The sequence below is a fragment of the Lonchura striata genome, chromosome 5 (assembly GCF_046129695.1).
Source record: "Lonchura striata isolate bLonStr1 chromosome 5, bLonStr1.mat, whole genome shotgun sequence".
Lineage (NCBI taxonomy): Eukaryota > Metazoa > Chordata > Aves > Passeriformes > Estrildidae > Lonchura > Lonchura striata.
The window spans coordinates 65929940-65952258 of NC_134607.1; the positions used below are offsets into that span (position 1 = coordinate 65929940).

A 22319-nucleotide genomic window follows, 5' to 3' on the forward strand; every position below is an offset into this window, starting at 1 on the left:
ATAGTCCTTGCCTGTGTCTGCCCTCTCTGTGCAGCATCAGCTCCCGAGTGTCCGAGCAGCAGGATGAGGTACCTTGGGCACAGCAGATGTGTTGGATTGGTCCCCCCAGGTACCCCCTCTGCTGCTCTTCTGCCCTGCAGTGGCATCTAAGTTGGGTAGGATACTGATGGGTGATCCTCTGCATCTGCTCTGGAGGTGGAGAGCAGAAGAGGGGTGCAGTGTGGGACACTGTCTCCATGCTGTGTGCTGCTGAAGGATCTGTTCCCTCCCTGCTAAAGGGTCTTTACTGTCTCCTCCCTGCTGGAAGCTGCACAGGGCCATAGGGACATACCAGTGTGTTACTGATTATTCCCAGGGTAAACTTCAGACTCTGTTACAAGCCCAAGGGCTCAGAGACATATTTTAAATATGCAATCTGCAATTTTGGTATTTCACCTGCCTCTGGGAAGCAGGAGCTTTAACTGACTCCTTCTCCAGCTTTAAACACTGCTACAACTTCTTGGATCAGCTCTAAATGTAAATCACACACTGGACACATCTTTTCAGAAGACATTTTGCTGCAATAAGATTTTGAAAGTTGCTCCATAAATTTTGTGGTTAATTTCATATTTGCAGGATGTGAATGAAATGGCCAAATTTTCCAAGCCTGAAACACCTTGAAAGTCCCCATAACTTTTATTCTTGCCAAATATTTGCTCTGGAAGGCAGAGTCAAACAGGCCCGTGCTGTGGTTTATCATGACCTGATTATACTGCAATGAAGTCAAAGGGTGGGTGTGAGGGGGAAGCAGCTATTTAAAACCATTTTCCTCAAAATCAGAGCAGTCTGTGGGAGCAAGACAGCTGCTAGATGCATTGTGGGCACTGAGATGGGAATTCCTGCCTGTTTAATCAGGCAGCCAGCTGCAGCCGGCAAAACCGACCCCGACAAGTCAAGCAGTGGAAAGCTGCACCTGTGAGCTGCGTATGTGCCTGTCATGGGCTTGGGAAGGAAAAAAAAAAGAAGTCTAAAGACCGGATCAAACAAATGAAACCTGAAGTGTGGAAGCTGTACAGAGGTTAAAAAGTAATAGCACCATGATGGATCATCTTGCAGGCTTGGCTGAGAGAGGACTCAGTGCATCGTGGTGAGGAGTCATCTCTGCTTCGGAAATTTTCTGAATGTCTGCAAAACCAGCAATCCTCTGTTGAAACTTGTGTAGCTGGGTTACAATTCCCACTGCCTGAAATTCTGGGTAATTAGTCTTAAGGACACCACAGGGATGCCTTTGGATTGTTGCCTCTGAGGTCTCAGTGAGGAGGGCAGCAGTGAAATGCCCGCAGAGCCCCGTGCAGAGGCAATAGCAAACCCAGCCATCTGTGTTTGGCTCAGGCACTGTAAGCAAACATGGAACAAGTGCATTGCATCAACACACACATATTTCATCCTGTTGGTTGGGAGTTGCCCCTGTTGCACACGTGGGCAGGAAGCAGCATGATGCTGAAGGGCAGCCTCTCACCAGCTGCCTACATGGACCCAGGTCAAGCAGTCAGTCCAGAGCTTTGGCTGTCAGACCTGAGCTGGTTGATCACTGTGGTTCCTGGACTCAGCGAATGATGTTTAAGTCACCCACTTCTATCTGAGATGGATTTTATGTGGTCATGAACTGGATGACACCAGACAGGGAGGAGTGTCTGATACACCAATGGATTACACTTCCATCGAGATCCTAGGAATCTGGAAAAATGGGCCAGCAGGAACCTCATGAAACTCAACTCAAACTCAAGGAGAAGTGCACAGTCCTGTGCCAGGGGAAGAACAACCCCAAGCACCAATACATGCTGGAGGCCACCCAACAGGAAAGCAGCTTGTCAGAAAAGGACCTTGGTGGACACCAAGTTGAGCATGAGCCAGCACAGTGCCCCTGCAGCAAAGAAGGCAAATGGTATCCTGGGCTGCATTACACTATTACCAGAAGTTTGAGGGAAGTGATATTTCCCCTCTACTCTGCTCTCTTGAGACCCCACCTGGAGTATTTTGTTTAGTTTTGGGCTCTCCAATACAAGAGCAACATGGACATACTGGAGATACAGCAAAAGATCATGAAGACAATGAAGAGTCTGGATCAGCTGTCCTAGGAGGAGAGGCTGAGGAAGCTGGGACTGTTCAGCCTGGAGCAGAGAAGGCTCAGAGGATCTTATCAATGTTTGTAAAAACCTGAAGGGAGGGTGCAAGGAGGAGGGAGCCAGGCTCTGTTCAGTGGTGCCCAGTGACAGGGCCATGGGCAATGGGCACAAACTGAAACAAACCGAAACACACAACCTAAAATGCTGGAGACTCCCTCTGAACCCCAGGAAACAGTTTTTTTTAGCTGTGAGAGTGACTGAGCACTGGCACAGGTTGCCTAAGGATGTTATCCCCATCCTTAGAGATATTCAAAAGCTATCTGAACACAGTTCTGGACATCATCAGCTCTGAACAATTGCTCTAAGTGGTTCTAGTTGAGCAGGGGACTTGGACAAGATTACCCCTGGAGGTTCCTTTCAGCCTCAACCTTTCTGCAATTCCATGATCTTGTTTCTTGATTAAATACAGAATCTTTGCCACAGGCATGACTGTTCATTTTCCCAAGCATCAAGCAAGAATGGTGCAAAGCAAACAGAGCTAAGAGATGTGCAGACATGACCAAAATTAAATGGAACTGAGAGAAATGATTGAGGACCTTGTTTGGTTTAATCATCTATCTCTGGTCAAGGCCGTGGCAAGTGCAGGCTTTATTTAGAGTTTTCAAGAACAGGCTTCCAAACCAGAAAGATCATTTCACAAAGTACCATTTCCTGAAATAATAATTGATTTGGTAGATTTTTTTTCCCCCCACAAAAATGTTCTTATCAAGAAAGATGACTACTTCATACAAATAAGAATGAAGGATTTCCTTTCCTGTAAATAAAATAGTTTTTTGAAGTGTTTTTATAAAATGCCTGGAGGTTTACAGGGAAATACAAATCAATTATACAATTAAAAAATCTCTCACTATGTTGTCCCTTAATATTGATTCTGTTTTTAATACTCACAAATCACTGCTGTGCTGAGTTGAAGTGCGGGTTTTGTTCAGCAAGCATTCAGAGCACAAATTACAATATATGTCTGAAGTGCTCAATGATAATGTATTTTCAAGCCCCTGTGGGGGAAGAAGGAAATATGGTGCTTTTCTTTGCACCAGAAATTTCAGAGTGAGATTTTGTGGCCCGTGTGTGACACAGGGTACCTGGCATGGTTCCTCATGGCTCTCTTTCTGTTAGCCACGGAGACTTGCTCAGTTAAGGGCTCAAGAGTCCAAGGAATTGGTTGAATTTTTTCTGGAAGGCAATTGTTGCATTGTAATTGGCATAGTCAAGAAAGAAAAGGTGATTTTAAGGGTGAGAGATAACAACAGTGCCTTGAAATTAAATACCACAAGCGATATTTTTTAGATGGATATGGGGAGGGTTTAAAGAAGAAGTCAGTGGGAATAAAAAGAACCTGAAAATCCATCTTTTCTGCTTCCAGATATTGCTCCTTTCTTTTGCATGCTCCATTTCTCTGCTTGCCCATCCATGCCCAAAGTCAGACTCCCACTCCCCGAGGGCAGGACTGTGCCATAGCCTTGGGTGCTGTGCCATGCCCCAGCTGCCACACGAGGCTGAGTGACACAGCAATCTCATCTGCAAAACAGAGAGCCCATTCCCAGCACAGAAGGCCACAGAGCAGATTTCCTCTCTCCATGATCCTAATTAGCCATCTGTGGTGTGCAACTGGAAAAGGGCTCAGCTCAGCAAGCAGAGCAGGGAAGGGGCAGCCAGAGAATGAATCCCCCAGTCCAGGCCCAGCTGCATTTCTCTGTTCACAGGAGTGGAGCTGCCCAGTGCTGCCGGGAGCAGTGACACAGCTGCAGGCCAGCGAAGGAAGGGCTGAGACCCCCTGGTTCCCCATGACAAAAACTGGAAAAATCAGAGCTGTTTGAGAAAATCCCTGCTGGGAGAGCAGCCTTCAGTCCATCCCTTTCCAAAAGGGCATCTGGCAGTGTGCTCCATCCATATGCCAGCACGTGTGGGCAAAGTGATCGTCTGGAATATGAAGAATGGCTCCGGGACAGTGGATCAGGCCATCAGGCCATCAGATGTGTCTGCTGCATCAAAGATATGTTTCCAGTCCAAAGAAGTGTGGCCAGCAGGTCAAGGGGGAGGATTGTTCCCCTCTGCTCTCCAGGGGTACTGCATGAGGATGGGGAGCCCCAGTATAAGACAGACATGGACCTGTTGGAGTGGGTCCAGAGGAAGGCTGTGAAGATGGCTGGGGGCTGGAGCACCTCTCTGTGAGGACAGGCTGAGATAGCTGGTGTTGTTCAGCCTGGAGAGGAGAAGGATCTAGGGAGAGCTTACTGTGGCCTTCCAGTACTTAGAGGAGGCTTATAAGAAAGATCATAGAATCATAGAACTACTTAGATTGGAAAAGACCTTTAAGATCACTGAGCTCAACCATCTATGTGTCTTTTAAATACCTACAGGAATGGTGATTCCATCACTTCCCTGGGGAACTTGTTCCAAATGGGGACAGATTTTTAGAGCAGGGCCTGTTCTGGTAGGCCAAGGGGTAATGGTTTTAAACTAAAAGATGGCAGATCCAGGCTAGATACAAGGATTTTTTTTTTTTTTTTTTTTTTTTTTTTTTTTTTTTTTTTTTTTTGTAATGAGCACGGTGAAATAGTGGAACAGGTTGCTCAGAGAGGTGGTGGATTGGAAGTGTTCAAGGCCAGACTGGACAGGGCATTTAGCAATCTAGCCTAGTGAAAGGTGTCTATGCTTCTTGCAGGGGGTTGAACTAGATGACCTTTAAAGGCCCCTTTCAACCCAAACCATTCTATAATTCTAAGTTACAAACAAGAGAAACCTTTTTTTTTTTTTAATTCCTTGAAAATTACCTGCCTTTCAGGATGATTGCTAAGAATCAGCCAATGGGCAAGTCTGTGTTATTTTAAAAGGGCTGCACAGGGACTAAAATGAATATTTGCAAATTCAAAGGAAATCTTCCTATGAAGTAAAATCATTGAAACTCAGAGAAATATTTTGTCATTGCTCTTTTGTTTTACTTAATGCTCACAGTCATGCCATATTAATACCAGTGGGTGAGAGTGAAAACCGGAAAATTGCTATAAATGTATAAAGTTGCAAAGTTTGGATGTGTGACTGAGAAAAGAACAGAAAGTAAATGAAGCTGATCATTTACAAAGTGTCAAATATTTGAAACTGTTCTGGCTCAGAGGCTTGACGTGTCATTTGTGCATGAAAGCCCATTTAAAACAAAAGTATGGGGTTTAATCTTGAATCCTCTAAACCACAAAAAGAAGAGAGTCTGCTGCTGCCTCAAGGACAACTTGTGCTGAGACAGAAGTTTTATTTCAGTTGCTGTTAATCAAGCCGTAGGAACAAGGCTCTAAATCCATCTCAGAAACTAGTAGCAATTGTTATGAAGGAGCAAATTCATTAAGCAGCCTTCTGACTTTTTCCAAGTTTTCACTGATGGAAGCAACCTGCCTAGCTGGAAGATAGCAAAGTAAATATCATCACTGTTATATCCATTTCAACAGCACAGTCAAGACTTGGTTTACAAAATCTTCTGGCTCCAAGGCCCAGGATTTTGGTTTGGTATGAATCTTATTTGCATGGCCTAAAATCGAAAATTTGAACAATGGCTTTCATTAATATGAAGAGTGCATGTGTGCATTTATCCAGCTTCAGGAATCATACAACTTCTGTCCTTAATTCTACAGTAGACTGTCACAATTTGTTGAAAAGGACTTAATTTCCAGTCTTCTGTAATCTCACCACATGGATTTACTTTCTAGTTGTGTTTTCCCCAGCTACTCAGTAGGAATCTCTTAGGGAATATGCATTTTCACAGTCCCTCAAGATTATAGCCTTTCCTGGGAAGACAGAGGGGTGTACTCAGAGTCTGCCTCCAGCTGATCAGTTAGCTCTGTCAGGTTCCTGGCATTCCAAGACAGGAGGTTTTTGTAGCCTTTCAGGAGTGAGATTTTGACAGGCATGCTCAAGACCTTCAAAAACCAGATTTGCAATGGAATATGAGGAGGGAAGGAGGTTGTTTGTTTGTTTGGTATTGAAAGTGTCAAAACATTTAGAAATTTCAGAAAATGAGTTGAAACAAAACTTTAAAAGTTTCCTGTTAATGTATTTAAAAACTTGTTTACTGTTAAGTAAAATCTTTATTGAATCAGTCTAATTTTTTCCTGTCTAGAAAAAAAGGCTCTGCCATAACTGGATGAGACTAATACTTCCTCTCAGCCAGTCACCTGCCCTCAGTGATGCCTAATAGCAGGTACAAGAGAAGATGAAGGAATCTCTGAAATTATTAGAGAGTGTTTTGGCTTCCATAATCACCTTATTTTTTAACCTCAATCCATATGCGTCTCAGATGAACATAGGCCATCTTATCTCATTGCTTATCTTACTGGTTTCTTGTTGCATCTCCAGCTGAGCTCTTTTAAGCCTTCCCCGATTAACTGGTCCTGTGGCATCTGCAATGCTCTTCTCTGAACTAACTTCTATTAAGCTCCATCCAAGTAGTGCCAGCTGATTTCCTGATTTCATGGTTTAGCTACACTCTCTTCACACCCTACTGATCTATACTGTGTGTGTACAGGAAGAATACATCACACAAACATCATTCTAAGCCCCCTGCCACAGGCAAGGACACCTTCCATTAGACCAGGCTGCTCTAATCCCCATTCAACCTCTCTTTGAACACTTCCAGGGATGGGGCATCCACAGCTTCTCTGGATAACCTGTGCCAGGGCCTCACCACCCTCACAATAAAGAATTTATTCTTAACATCTAATCTATACCTGCCCTCTGACAGTTTCATATGTTTCATATGAAGTAGGAGGAGATAGAAGCTCAGCTGGTTTCCAGTTAAAGTTTGGGCTGTCTGAAAGGAGATAGAAGAGATAGCAGGAGACTGGATTTATATCCTCTGATCCCTCAAATCTGAAGGCAGTGGAACTCCATTGACTATCATCAGCTCTGATTTAACCTAAAAATTACTTTGGTGCAATGACCATTGCAAGCAGCAGAGGCAGCAGATGCAGGTTGTGGCTTTTGTTAGGATGAGAAAGGGGAGGTGCTGGGGAATGCTGAACTATGGCCAAACCCACCAGACAGACTTGGGTTTGGGAGATGTTTAGAGAGTCAGTGCTACTGTAGGAGAGATGAGGAAAGAAGGGGCAACTCAGAAGAGCAAAAGCTGTAAAACCAAATGCTGCCAAACTGGCTCCTGTGAAGTGAGAGACCCAGCTAGGCTTAGCTCCTGCTGCAAACCTGGAGCATCTGAGCTAAATCTGACCTGCTGTCTCCTGCTGAGAAGAGAGTCTAATATCAGACAAGTGAAGGAAAAATTCCTCTTGAAAGAATAATACTAAAGACAGATCAAGAGTTGGCTGCAATTCACCTTTGCCATTTACTCGACATGTCCAGCTCCCTGAGCTGTTAAGCCAGAACATTTCAGCTCATCATTAATTTATGAGCAAATTCAGGAAAAATAAAGCGAGTCTTGTCTCTTGTCCTAATAATATCTCATCACATATAAAAAGTGGTTAGTACAGTTGGTTGATTGGTACAAGGAGATCTGCTTGGATGAAATAAACCTTGAATCATGACTGCAATGTTAGCAAGAGTAATGGGCTTTAACCAAAACCCCAAGCTGTGAGTAGATGGAGCTCATGTCTGACAGCTGGTGCTCATGGCTGCCACTTCTTAGATGTCACCACCAAGTTCATTTTTAACATTCTCAGCTTGGAATTTCTCATTTTGTCTTTGAACTCAGGACAAGACTCATAGGTTAATTACTCTTATACTGATCACTTCAGCATTTAGCTCTTTTTGTTGGCTGAAAAAGTATCTCTGTGGCTCTCACAGCAAGCAGGCACTGCACCTCCTCTCTCCTCAGAGGTAATACAAGCACACACCTGATTTTTAGAACAACCACTCTTCACTCAGACATGCATCTGTGATGTGGTGAATTTGAGTGGTCATGACTCACTCATACAGCTAGTCTTTGTGTAGACTGGTGTCCCTATAAACTCACTTAGTTCTCAGAAACAGTTAAAGCAAAACTGGCATGGCCAGCTGAAGACCTGGAAATAATTGAATGGAGGTTGTTGGCTGACTGACTTGCTGAAATAATTATTTTAATTCCAAGGACAGCTTACTGTTTAATTAATGTCAGATCATTGAAGACTTAGTTGTGCATCACTTTGAAATTATCGTTCTTACCTAAGCACTAAAAGCTGTTCCCACATAAAAACAGTTCTTTGGTCCTCACCATTAGACCTCTCACAGCCACAGAGCTGTGCAGAGGAACAGGGCACCCAGGTGGGTGCAAAATTGTCTATTGGCAGTGAATCCACTTCCAAAGGAATCCATGTCCACCCCAGTGGATGCAAAGTGAGAGGAAGTTGCTGCATATCAGCACAGCCAGCCTTTTGTCTCCTGGTACTGGCTGGATGCTGACATTGGTGCTGATACTTTCACCTCTAGTAAAGCAAGGTGGACCCCAAACCAAAATCAACCTCTTCCATGACTATAATACTGTAAAAAGTTAACACTTTTCACTTCAAGAGTTTTCAGTTTTGCAGCACATTTTTCACCTCTGAGTTTGCTTTCCCTACTATTAGATCCTCTCCTAACTTTTTCCAAGCCTTTTTAGGTCAGCAGGTACCTGATTCTCATTCCAAGAGCCATATGGTCTTCATTTAAATACCAGGCAGTATTTACAAATGGGGAATTGATGCAGGACAGCAAGAGCCCCTGCTGGCCAAAATGCATTGCTGTGCAAGCTGGAGGCCACTTTGAACCTTTCTAAAACCCAAAACCAGTCACTGAGATGTGCAGATGTGCAAGACTCAGTTAGAAAAGGGTACAAAGAGAACTTCCAGGTAATTGGGGATGAGGGACATGAGATTGTTTTGCTCCCAGTGCTGAAAATTTACACATCAGGAATTTAGCCCTCAACATTCTGCACTTTAGCTCCTGATGAGCTGCTACTACTACTGGAAACATGAGTTTCTCTTAGTATGTCACTTTTTTGCTTAGTGTTACACTCCACAGGAATATGAAACTAACAATTACAGGGAGGGTCTGACAAACATCTAACAACACCTAACAGCAAAACAGGCCAGAAAAATAAATGGAAGACTATGGCCTTGTTGGGAAAGACTGAACCCTAAATTTCTCTTTAGAAGATATTAGCAGATAAATGCCATGTATTCAGAGACCTTTTCTACCAGCAGCTTAAGAGCAAATAAGACCAAGCTGCTGCCCTCAAGAGTTTATAACCTTTTACAATGAGACAGGATATGTATAATGGGTGGAAAAAAAAGAAGTGATTACTCTCCTCCTTTCTACAGATGGAGATAGAGATCAAATAACATCTCTGCTATCACACAGGAAGCCTGTGGCAGCACAAAATAGAAGGAACTGGGATTTTCTGGAAGCAGATGCTCTAACCACAAACTCCCTTCTTTCCTCACTTCCCACATATTTTTGTTTAACAGCCAGCCTCGAGGCACTGCACATTGAAAGAAGAAATATCTCTGTTTACAACCACCCAGCAGCAGATGAGCTTTAGTAGGATGCTTCCCTGGTTTTCTCTGGGGAATGGAGAGGGCTGGGAGAGCAGTGGGTGGCTTTGAGAGGGGCTGGGAGATGCGATGCTTCGTGGCTGGAGGAGGAGCTGGGCATGGATCCTGCCTGTGCTGTAGGAGAGTGTGCTGGACATGGGGTACCCACAGAGCACCCCATCTCCACCTTCCTGACCAAAGCACCCGCTTGTTTTCCCATCTTAATGCTGAGCAGCCCAGCCAGAGCTTGGAAGCACGTTTTTGATCCAAGCCAGTGACAGATGAACAATTTTGGGGTTTATCGCTAATAAACACCTGAGCAGCGTAACCAGAGCCAGTTTTGCTATTGTTATGATGACACTGATACAGTGTTGATGCTGTTATGGCTGCAGAGCTCGGGCTACATTATCTTTTTGCCTCCTTCACCAGGTAACTTGAGGCCGTGGCACTATTGATCGGGGACCGCCGGGCGCTGGAGCATCCTCTCCTGTAACCGTAGCCCGCCGGGGCTATGGGGCTATTGTGAGGGCTTTGTTCAGCTGCTGACAGCTCCCAGCAAGAGCATGCAAAGGTTTTTATTGTGCCTACACCTCTTTGCCTTGTAGACAATAGGAGTGGGCTGCAGGGAGGAGAAAGTGGGCTGACTTTGGTGGAGGAGAGAGCAGGAGGTGTAGTACCCCACTTCTGAATGCTCCTGACAGCAGAAAAGGGGGTGCTCTCTCCTAGGAAGGCTGGAATGCCGTCATGCAAGGACGTTCATTTTGGGCTCCGTTGTGGATGTGAGTGCAGCCCGTTGATTATGCGGCTGTGGAAAGCAGGCTGAGCGGATCCGATAACCTGTCATCCAAGATGCATCCCTTCCCCTGCTCAGCCCTGCTCACCTGCTTCGGAAACGCACACGAAAACACCCCGTTTGAGCAGCCCAACGCAGGCCCCGTGTCCATGGAGGAGGAGAGGACACAGGCAGCCCCAGCAGTGTGCCTGCAGCCATCCACAGCAGCGGCCAGCAGCAGCAGGCGCGGAGGAGCCAGGGACAGCGAGGAGATGTTCAAAAGCAGCCGGCGCTCTGACAAACAGAGCAGCTCCAGCAATCACACCGCTGCTGCTCAGGCACTGCCTGCCAGCACCGAGCCAGCAGTGTTTGCTGCTAAAGGGCTGAGCCAGGAAGTTATTGCACTCTGCACTCACATCCCCAGGCCGTCCATCATCCACGTGCCAAAGGTGAGTGCTCTAGAAGTCACTGTGCAACAAGGTAAGAGAACTGGCTCGCTTTTACTGAGCTGAGAAAAAAAATCCACGGGAGCATTTACCTTGTATTGATTGGCATGCAGGAAGGGACTAATGGCTGTTCGTATTAAAATAATACAATATCACAGCTGTAGCTTTCCTGGACTATTATCAGAAGCCTTAGGATATTTGTAATAATACCAGGCACTTTTACAGTATGTTTCAATCACTTGCCTTCCTATCTTTTGTTGATCTTCACTTATTTTGGATGTCATCCAAAATCCCTTGAAATTAACGGGCATCATTTTTTCCTTCTGACTTGAGTGAACGCTGCATTTTTGCCACTCAGCCAAGTGCCTCAAGGCTGTGGCACCAGTGGCTACAGAATCCCTTTTCCATCTTATTTTTAGCTGGCATGTGCTTGGAGACAACAGTAAAGTTTTGAATGCAGTTTTGAGTGTAGTTTTGGTGAATTCAATTTATTCTTGCTTCAATAAGATCATAAAGTTGGGTGTTTTGCCATTATTACTACTAAAATAATAAATAGTAATGGGCAAATAGTACTGTTCTCATTTTCTCTTGGCTAGGTAACCGGAGATCACAGGATTTTTTTCCTCTGATAAACCCTGAGGAATAGAAGCCACATGTGTGACTCAAATTCTTTCTATCACTGCTTTTGTTTAGGAGTCCAGTCCTCTCCCAGTTTCCCTGCCAAGTTTTGTATATTCAGAGTTCTGCTGTTTGCTTCTCCTTCACAGTCAGGTAGTGCTGTGTTTGGCAAAGGTATCTCCTTCTTTTAGAACAAGAGCTAGAAAAAGGTTTAATGTGAGATATATCTGCTGGAATTGAGAAACTTACCAGAATCAGGGTTTCCAAGTGGCTTCTGCTGCAATTACCAGAGCTGGGAGCTCTGTAGGCCACCTCAATCCTGTTGCCATCAACCACAGTTCCTGTGTAGAATATAAGTAAATAATATAAGGAAGAAATGGAGCTGCCCAAGAACAATAATTTGTAGAAGGGAGGGCTGCCTATGAAGGTGCTCTGGATTCTGAAGAAGAGCTAGCTGGCCATTATCTGGGGATGGAGTTAGTACATTTAGTCCTTCTGACATTCAAGGAGCCAAACCAGATGTTATCAAAGCCTCCTCACCAGCTGTGGTTTCACTTTTTTCATTGCTTCACTTCTGTAAAACATTTCTCTGGTTTCACTGTTGATGTTGGGTTTTTGTTGTTTTTTGTTGTTGTTTTTGTTTTGCTTTGTTTGCTGGTGGGGTTTTTTGTTTGTTCATTTTGTATGTTTGTTTTTAGAGAGTTTTTGTGTGGGGTTTTTTTTGTTGTTGTTGTTTGGTTTGGTTTTTTTTGGGCTTTTTTTTCTTGCTTTGGAGGTTCAGGGTGGGTGTTAGGAAAGGCTTTCTCACCTGGAGGGCAGTGCAGCATGGGAGGAGGGCATACAGAAATGTTGGGGATGCTCTGCTTGGAGGATTACAAGACTTGGCTGGACAAATCCAGGGCTGACCTGGCATACCCTTGGCAGCCATCTGGCTTTGAGGAGGAGGGTGGAAAAGAGACCTCAGGAGGCTCCTTCCAGTCACCATTTGTGTGATTGTGTGATGTCTGGATTTTGATGCATGCATGCAGTTTATAAGCACAAGGCATCTCTTCACTGTCCCTGAGACAGCTCTTGGTTTTAAAATGGTGCTTTTGGTGTGGTGCTCTTGGCTTTACAATGGTTTTGTGACAATTTCTCCCCTCTGTCTTCTCCTACCTGCTCCCTTCCAACCACTTCACCCTTTGCCTTTGCTAACCTGCTGCTCTTCTCCGTGCTGTCAAAGCCTCTGCCAGCACCTCTCCCATGCTGTGAGTGTTCACTGTAGCAGAAGAGGTTCCTTGTGTTGGGCACAGGCATCCCAAGCCTGTGGTGTTGGAACAGGCAATGCTGCAGGGTCAAGACTGTGGCAATCCAAAGATGTTCCATGTTTATGCAGTGGTGGGTTTCTGCTGGCTGTCCTGAGCCAGGAGTACACATGGTCCAGTTTTGGAGTACAATTTATATGAATCTGCAACCAGAGGAGAAGTCAGGAATAGGCAAAATCCCTCTGGACAATCTGAGTGATTCAAATTCAATCATACAAGATACCACTTCTAATCTTTCATCACTGGTTTTAGGGATTCTTTAGGAACAAGCTACAAAAGAAACATCCATCAGGAAGTGTGGTCCTGCCCTGAAGTTCTTACATTCTTCTAACTCCTTTAATGTTTTCCTGTCACTGGGGAGATCTGCAAGGAAATTCCTTGTTAGAGCAGGAGCTGGGCTGTCTGCTGCCCCTCACCACTGGGACCTTCCTGACAAGGTCTGCTTGGTGACACTTGTGACATCCCACACACAGGGAGCACTTCAGTCTCCATGGCACGCACAGCCCAGATGTTGCATCTGATCACTTCCAGGCTGTCAGGGCACTCTGCAGCCAATGGGCTGAGATGATTTGGGTGGCAAGCTGGTGGGGAACAGGGGACCCCACAGAGTGTTCATGCTCAGCTTTTCTGTGAGACTTGCTGAGCAGCAGCTCTTGGTACCCTACAGCACAGCAGTGTCCTCCCTCAGCTCTGCCCATCAGCTCAGCTGGCTTGAAGATGTTAGTACCATCACCGATTGCCTTCTCAGGTAAATGGAAAATAAATAATTGAAGCAACATAAGAAGAGGGGGCTGGTCATTGGTGAAGACTGTGTGATGCACTGGCTGGAAGTCGGAGTGCAGTGGGTGGAAGAAGGAATGCAGGATGTGGACTGACTCTGGTGGGTTAAGGATGGAAGTGTGGCATGTGGAGATACTGGGGAGTTTTGACTTTCTGCCACAGTTGGGAAAGAGACATGATAAATCTGGAGAGGAAGAAGAGGATCCCAGCAATGGGACTTCAGTAGGGAGTGGGGGAGAGAGAGAGAGGTTATGGTCAAGGCATGTGATGGGCTGGGGACCACACACATCACTCCTGGTGTGAGAGGGAGGAAGAAGATGGAGAGGAAAGGTGGTGGGAGGCACACAGGACATCTGGTGTGCATGTAAGGGAAGGGACTCCGGGAAAATATGGTCCATGAGGAGAGAAAGAGGAGCACAGGATCTCTGTGAGCAGGGTGTGGGTGGCCTTGGTGGGAGGATAGAGAGGAAAGGAGAGGAGAAAGCACAGGGCTGATGGAGAACCAGGGCTGGAGGCATTTCAGTCCCAAAGCAGAGCTCATGCCTGTCCTAAAATAATAATATCCAGACATTGCTAAAGGAGCCAGTGAGGTCCAATGAAGAAGACCGAGGTTTCCATCCTCCTTGTCATATCTGAATTTCCCTTGGCATCTCTGTTTCTCCAGCTATAAAAGGACAGAATTTCTCCTATTTCCTCTGCAATCACAGTGAAATCTATAAATTAAAATAACATTTAGCTGCTAAGTGGCAAAGGGAAATAAACTATGGTCACACAGGAATCTCACAGTCGTACACAAGAAATCTTTAATTCATGTTCTTTCATCAAATTCTTCAACAATAGCTGAAGTAATGTCAGGATAAATACTCATAGGATTTTGTCTCCTTCATTTCTGAAATAACATCAAGGAGCTAAGGACAAATACACTGAAACTTCCAGCATCAAGAGACCTGCTGTCTACCTGTCAACATAACACTTTTCAGGCAGAGAGAGCATCAGTCCACTTTTTACTAATAGCAGCATACAATTCTAATTTGAACACATAATATACTAATTAACAAGATCTTCCAGCTGACCCTCCCTCCTGGGATGTGTAGTCACATATTTTTGGTTACACTGGAGTTGCATGTATGTAACCAAATCCAGAATTTGATCAATTATTCCTTTTATGAGAAGGCTGCATCTGCTCCAGATGGAGCCAAGCTTAAATCTCATATAAACATGATCCAAACAGAAATTAGACATGAAAATAATTACCAGAGAGATTGAGTTAGAGTTGTTTGGTCACAATTACCATGGCAGCAATATGCTTGTAAATAACTAACCACCATTTTAATATTTAGGGGTTGCCTCAGTAATAAAGCATGATTAAATTTAAATGCAGTACTTGACATCTTGCATCTTTATCCTGATTCTGATGTGTAAAGAATTAATTTTCTTGTGTTTTGTGTGCTGGAGAGTCTTTATCAGCCTTTACAAGGCCATAAATCAAAGCTCCCAGAACTAGAGACAGGAACTTGTTTGCCTGGTCTTTCAACCTCAGCTACAGCATAAAAAATTTTCTCATCTTTTATTTCCAAGTGCAGTTTTAGCAACTGATAAACTCTGGGGTGAAAACTTAGAAGAAATCCTTATTGCTCTGAACCAACAACTGTGCTATGACTCCAATAAATGTTTCATGTTGACAAAAGCATATCAGTGACCCTTTCTACTTGCAATATCATTCACCTGACTTGAACTCTGTTGACCTTCACAGCCCAGATTGGTTTATTTTCCAAAACAAAAGAAACCCAAACATCATCCAGTTAATCAATGAATAATTTTTTCCCCTTTCAAGCTGTTTGAGTCACCAGAAAATCAGAAGCTGAGACCTTATACCAGAGATCATGGGAATGATATGTTGGGTGAAGCTTCCAGTTGCTCCTGGGGAGCCTTAAAGAAATTGGTCTCACCTGTACCTTCCTAGATAAAGTGCCAGTCATGCCTGTAGGGTACACAGAACCCTTTAAAGGATCTCATAGCTACTTTAAAATCTTGAATGTGTAGCTTTGTCTGTTTTGCATTTGTACCTTTTTGGTACCTGGAGCCATTCCTTGGCTAGAGAAGACGCTCAGTGGATTTGGCAGAGTGAAGGTTATTTTCAAGACTCTGGACATAACAGACAGGCATCTGGTACCATAATTCACATAATTCACAACAACTTTACCAGGCTATGGCCCAGAACTGATCTGAATGTTGAGACAATATTGTAAGACAAAGCCTGGTGATGACTTGTTACACATTTACAGGAGGGGAAAGTGCTCACTGAGTGGAGATACAGGACTGCAAGAGATGAGGACAGTGGGGATGGAGGATGCCCACCACTAGTGGCCTAGGTGAAGCCCTACACTGAAGTGATAAAATGTAGGTAAAATCCATAAATACACGGACTATATCAACAGTCCTTTGAAAATAATGGGACTTCTCACAGTCAAACCCACTCATGCTCATGGTTTTGTAATACCAGCTCCTAAGGACACAAGGCTCGTGAGGATTCCTGGCACTTCTCCTGCTCTCCTGGGAAAACAGCCCAGAGTGGTTGTGTTCAAACTCCCCTCAGGTGCTGGCCAGCCCTGTGGGCCTGAGTGTCTGACTGCTGAAGGAAGTATTTCAGGCATGCTTTGGGAGATAAGTATTTTGATAGGCAGCTAAAAACTAGTAGGAAAAGAACATAATTACTTGGTGATTGGGAGCTGCTCAGTACTGAGCTGGCTTTTTGCTTACCTTGGCAAAGGCTTCACTCCACCCCTCAGCAGAAAATGTTTGTGATCATTTCATCAGGGGGAATGTAGGACTTGCACAGGGATAGCCTTTTCTCCAGCAGCAAGGAAAAATTACTTTTATTTTCCCCAGTATTACTCTGGTGCAAATTTGCTTTGATTTAATCAAATTAAACCCAAAGGGTAAACCCATCTCTTCAAAGTGCTCTAGCTGGATGCTCAGTCTCACTCAGGCTGTGGTTGCCAGAGGAGCATTAACACCCTTCACTCCTCTGACATCTGCAGGAGCTCAGCCTCTCACATAAGTGTCATTTATACAGATTACATTTTTACTTTAATGCTTTGGCAAATTCATTTGGGAGATTATGGCCCTGGCCATTTGGCCAGAGCCCTCCAAGAGACTTGAGAGAGTCCTTGGACAGGATTGATTTTTTTTTTCCCTCTCTGTTTCCTTGTTCTCTGTGACCAAAATCTCTTACTAGAGCATGCTACTGTAAGGTTTCCCTTCAACTCTCCCTCTTAATCTTGACTCTGTAGCTGGCAGCTGTCTGGGGAGTGTGTGTGTGGGCTGGCAGTTCTTCACTCTCAACATAAACAGCACCTAAGTGAAACCAGACTTTCTCATTACATTTTTCTCCTTGCTCTCCACTCCCTCACAAACACAGAGGTAATGGCTGCACAGAGCCTTTTATCCTGGCTAACACACAACTCATTTTCTTCCATGGCCTGCACATATACAAAATAAAATCCATCCTAGTGGTAGAAGCAGCAGGCTCTGGTCAAAGGGATGCTGTGTCCCATCCCAGACTTTGCTGTCCCTAGGTTGGCACATCTCTGCACAGACCAAGCCCCTCCTGCCTGCAGAATTCCCCATCCAACAACTGCCCTTTCATCTTTCACATGGCATTGCTCTAGCTGACCCCAACCAAAATGGTGCAGTTTCCCTTCTCTGACAAGCTCTTCTTTTTGCTTTTTCTGAATCTCTCTCTTACCTCTTACTTCCTCAGCTGGGTTATTTTTTGCAGGGGGGTTATGCAGGTGCATTTCAGCTGCTGTTCTACAGCATCTCCTGCCTAGCAGGGTGATGAGGGACAGACTAAGAGCTTCTTTCATGCCCACTCCTACACTGAAACCTATTCCAGCAGCTTTTGGGAGTAATGAACCTCCTCTGTGCCAACAACAATAATAAAAACAGTGGAGCTTTCAGGGAGTGCTTGGAAGTCACGAGACCCTCATTTAAAGGGAATTATGGAGAATTTGTGAAGTTTCATGAAAGGTACTTCTGAAAACAAGATATTGTAACAGGAGCACTTTGAAACCTCCTCTAGGAAATTGGAGACCACATGAAACTTGACAGGTTTTGGGTTTCATCACCAACACAGAGCAATCCAGGGTCAGTGAAGAGTTCATACCCCTTCTGCTCTTAGGGTGAACACAAGGGTCCTGGGATGCTGCTGTGTGAGTAAACACTGGCATCCCATTAGGCTTCAGGGTTTGGCTTTTGCTCACTTTAGCACCTGCAGAACCAGTACTGCTCAGCTCCATAGGTGTTCATGCCCTGCTTGCATGCTCTCCATAGCCTTGCTCTGAACTCAGTGTGAATGTTATGGTAACATTCTCCTTCCTCCTTCCTTTCAGTAAATTAAAGGGTGTTTGCAGCTCTTGGGAGGAGATAAGATGCAGTTTGAATCAATGGAGTAATTACAGAAGAATATGATACTAATGGGACTGATTTGAATGCATATCTAAGGATGAATGCTGTGGCTCCCTGCCCAGACAGTGCACACTTTCCCCATGATGAGTTATTTATGACTTGACACATCCCAGCTCTGCTGTTTTGTTGTTGATAAAGCAAACTCTGTCAATATTGTGCATTCTTACTGATCCAGGGCTGGCTGCTGAGCAGTCTTCACATCTGGCACAGCCATGGCCACTCCTTCTCCAGCAGCAAAAGCAGAAGAGAAAGGCTGACACAGCTTCAGCAAGGGCAAGTTGTGCCTGGCTGAGTGACCATAGAAGTGTCCTTCCTTGGTGGAGCAAAGGACATGGGCCATGGCACCAGTGGACATGAGAAGAGCTACTGATTTCTATCTGGACTTCTGGAAGACCTTTTATATGGTCCTCCACAATATTCTTGGTTTGGGGTTAGTTTTAATAACCTAAGTTCTTTATTTAAGCAGCCTGATCCAGCACCAAACTACTCATCAGCCAGTAGGACCCTGGGGACTCTGCCTGTGAATAAAGGTCAATCCTTACAGGAACCTTACCTTATATTTGCCCAGAGACACAGAGCTCAAGAAATCCAAAACTTTATAGATCTTATAAAAATAAATATAAAATATATATATACATATTATGTGTATAATTATCAATTTATCATTATATCCAGATATAATAGATTGAGTATAGCTTTTCTGAGTCCTTCAGAGTGCACTATGTGTGGAATCACACACTTCTGGCATGACAGTATTTATCTTTGCTTCTGCTTGTTTTCTTTGTCCCATAGCCATGTGTTGAGGACAGTTGTACCCAGAGATATTGTTATATCTAATGCACTGGGGCTGGGTGTTAAAACAAAATATTGATCTGAAAGGCCAAGGCTTGGCAGTACAGCTCTACACTGAGATCAGCATTCTGCCTCTCCCCAGACAACACACCTGGATACAGAGCTTTAGCAAAGTACTATTTAAGCCATAAGAAGACGGGTCTAATTTCTTGATTATTTTTAATGGAAACATTTAGACCACAAACAGTGCACGAATAATGCCAAAACCCCAAATCATCTGGGCCCTTAGTTCCTCTGAAAAAACTACAGAGTACTGCCAGACTCAAGGGTTTGATGTGGAGGGTTCTCCCACTGGGGATTGCCATTGATTTCAGAGCCTCAGATGCAAAATGCTGTTGTTTGAGCTTTGCTTCAGAGTGTGCACACAGAGCTTTGTGTTGGTGAGGACTCCACATGGAGGCTGAACACCCCCCAGAACAATGGCAGGCTGCTGTAATTTGGGACCAAACATTTGCTATACATTTAGAATGTAGCCCTGCTCTTTCTGTCCCCCTCTTTTCCACACACCAGCAGCCAGGAGCCTCCAGCTGCTCTGTCTAAATTGGTGCTTTTTTTGTAACTAGCACTAGCAGAAGGGACCCTTAGCTCTCCTGCCCTGACACAAAGCAGACAGATGCTGTGGCTAAAAGACAATCCCTTCCCAGGGGACAGGGCTGGCCTCTCACCTGTACACACACACACAGTTCCTCCAGCCCTGCTGATGGACTGGCTATATGAAGAGAAGCTAAGCAAGGACAAAGCTAACAAATAATTCAGTGGGTAGAAGCTGCTGAATTATATTTACTGCCAAATGCCACAAATAATGTGTTCCTTGCTCTGCAATTTCAGATGTAAATAGTGGGGGTTAGTAAAAAGGTCTAACTGACCTGATTGCTGACAGGATTTGTGTCTGTCCTTTGGCTTAGTACCAAAAGCAGTGGCTAGATGCCAAAAGATAATTTTTAGGTACCTCAAATGAAATTTTAACAGATACTTCTTTCTGCTGAGTACCTTGAGTCCTTCGCTTGTCATGTACAGCAACCAACCCCTGCTAACCAAAACTGGGCAGCAAAAAGTAGTAATAGGGCAGGACCTTGTTTCAGTAGTAGATCTCAATCTTCCACAGCCTAACTGTATGATCTAGAACCTTCCAGGGGAAAAAGAAAAAGTAATTTAGTGCAGTTTGACTTTGCTGTCCAGGTTGCAGCTCAATGAAATTTCAGAGGACTGGTACAAATTCTTAATGACTGAGTGCTGTCTTCACATGCAATAGTGCTCAAGTGACCCAGGCATCAACACCTGCATTGAATGGCACTCATCTCTCTCTAGAGTGGGACATTTTCCAGACTTTAATTTGTGTGAGCAAAAATCTGCCTTATTCCCTATAAGGACCACAGTAATGTGTGTTCAGCTTCTTTGGACGTCTCCATTGGAAAGTCCTTTCCTAATATTAAGCTAAATTTGTCCTCTGATTCCACAAACCAAAAGCTCTTCTGTCTGCTGCCACCTTCCTCTGCAGACCTGCCAGACCTTGACAAACCACTCCTTTAATATCCCAAGACTTTGGTGCTCACTATCCCAAGGCTGAGTGGGTATGTGACCTTCTAGACATTAAAAGCAAATATGACTTAGGCAAAAATCAGTTTCAGTTCTTCTTCCTTCTACTCAGCTCCAAAACCTGATTGAGCTTCACTCCTTCATGTTGTGTTTCTCTCCTCTCTCTGGAAATTTTTCTTCCACTTTCTCTGCTGTTATTCAATCATATGTGATCATTTGAACCACCTAATATTCATTATGCTGCTACCATAAAATTCCCATTATAGACAAACCTCCACACTTTGCAGCTGTGACATTTGTAAATGGGAAATTAAAAAAACCCCACTACAATAGTTTTTTATGTTTCAGCCAAATATAATCATATAAATAATTTCAAATGTTGCAACCCCATAATTTCAAGACAAGTTTGTTTTTATTGCACAAGAATTCAGCAGTTCCTCATCTGGTGTTATAACTTGGTTTAAAAGAAAAGTGTGTGAAATTAAATCTCAGATCTTGAGATCCCCTGGTCTGAAATCATTCACAGTTTCTGAAAGGGAAGAGTGGCAGAACCAGCTCTCAGGAAACTCAAACAATAAACCCAAGCAGTAAAGGAAAATTATTATGCTGAGTCACCATCCATTAGCAGAAAAATCTCCCGAGCAGGATGGAATCTGTTCATGTACAATTTAGAATGGTGAAAAAGAAAAGTATTTAAGGTCCAAAAATGGCCCTGACATGATAGATACAGGTAAATGTATAGGGAGAAGAGAATTTTTGTGCCAACAAGATTCTCTCTGAAAGTCACATTAAGAGCCTGTGGGTGCCTGCTGCTCCTGCGCCAGCACAGCTCCAGGGACAGCAGGGACTGGAACCAGTTATTTCGGCTCTGACTGAAGCCAGTGGCCTTAAGCAACTGCTTGTCCTTATTCTTCTGTCTATAAGTTTTTTTGTGAAATTCTTCAGTTTTCAGAGGGATTTGTCTTTCTTGTAGGAGGATTTTCCCAGAGGGCTTTGCTCGTACATGTAGGGAAGAAAGCAGGCACAAGCAGATTTTAATTAAACTATTCTTTCAGCTCCCCAGGCTTGTGCAACTTAACTTCTTCTCAGAGATAATATTAACACTTACATCATTTTTCATTATTGTTAGTTTTGCTTGTGGAATTGCACTGGCAAGAAACCCCCTGGAAGCAAATGCTCATTGAATCCTATTGTTTCCATTCCCTTCAGCCATCATTTCTCAGCCAAAGAACAAATGGTACCAGCGACAGGATTTTTCAACAAAATCAGCAGAATTGCACATGGACAGAACAGGCATAATGTCTCACTAAGATCTGCCCGGTTAAAGAAGTTATTTGTCAATAAAATGTTTAAAAATAAAAGAGAAACTGGTACTCTCTGTAGAGGGCTGAGATGGGAGACAGAAATCAGTGGCATTGCAGTGGCAGAGGGAGGGAGGGAGAGCAGGGATGTGGGAAGTGGGGGGAGCCTTCCACTGGCCCCCAATCAGCATCTCTGCCCCTCTCCTCACCCATGGGTCAGCTCATTAGCAGCCCTAATTGCCATCCGAAGTGAGAAAATAACCACCAGCCCAGCGGAATATCCTGGGATTAGCCTCTCAGGCCTGCCAGGGCTGAGCTCAAGCTTTGCCCTGCTCTGAATAATGAAAAGATGAATAAAAAGTGGATTGAGGGAGCTGGGTACTCTGGGTACTCTGTTGCCTCCAAAGTGCGACCCTGAGCTGCTCCGTGTCGAGGCTCAGCATTTGTTGCCAGCACAGGGAGAAGGGGCGGCTCTCCTGAAGCGGATGGCAAAGCCCGGCTAGGTTGAAACCCCAGGAGGGAGGAATGCAAATAGTCACTACAAAGAAGCAGCTGGAGCCCAGCGTGCTCTCTCCAGGAGATTTTGGG

The 22319-nt window shown here is 44.4% G+C and overlaps 1 protein-coding gene across 1 annotated transcript in view; it reads left to right on the forward strand.

The window, feature by feature from the left end:
* Window positions 1–10516: 10516 nt before the first annotated feature.
* Window positions 10517–22319, forward strand: part of FAM107B (family with sequence similarity 107 member B) — a 117283-nt gene continuing 105480 nt past the window's right edge. The window contains exon 1 of the mRNA XM_021531014.3: window positions 10517–10873. Coding sequence (XP_021386689.3) covers window positions 10595–10873 — 279 coding nt within the window. The 5' untranslated portion in view covers window positions 10517–10594. The remainder of the gene's footprint in view (window positions 10874–22319) is intronic.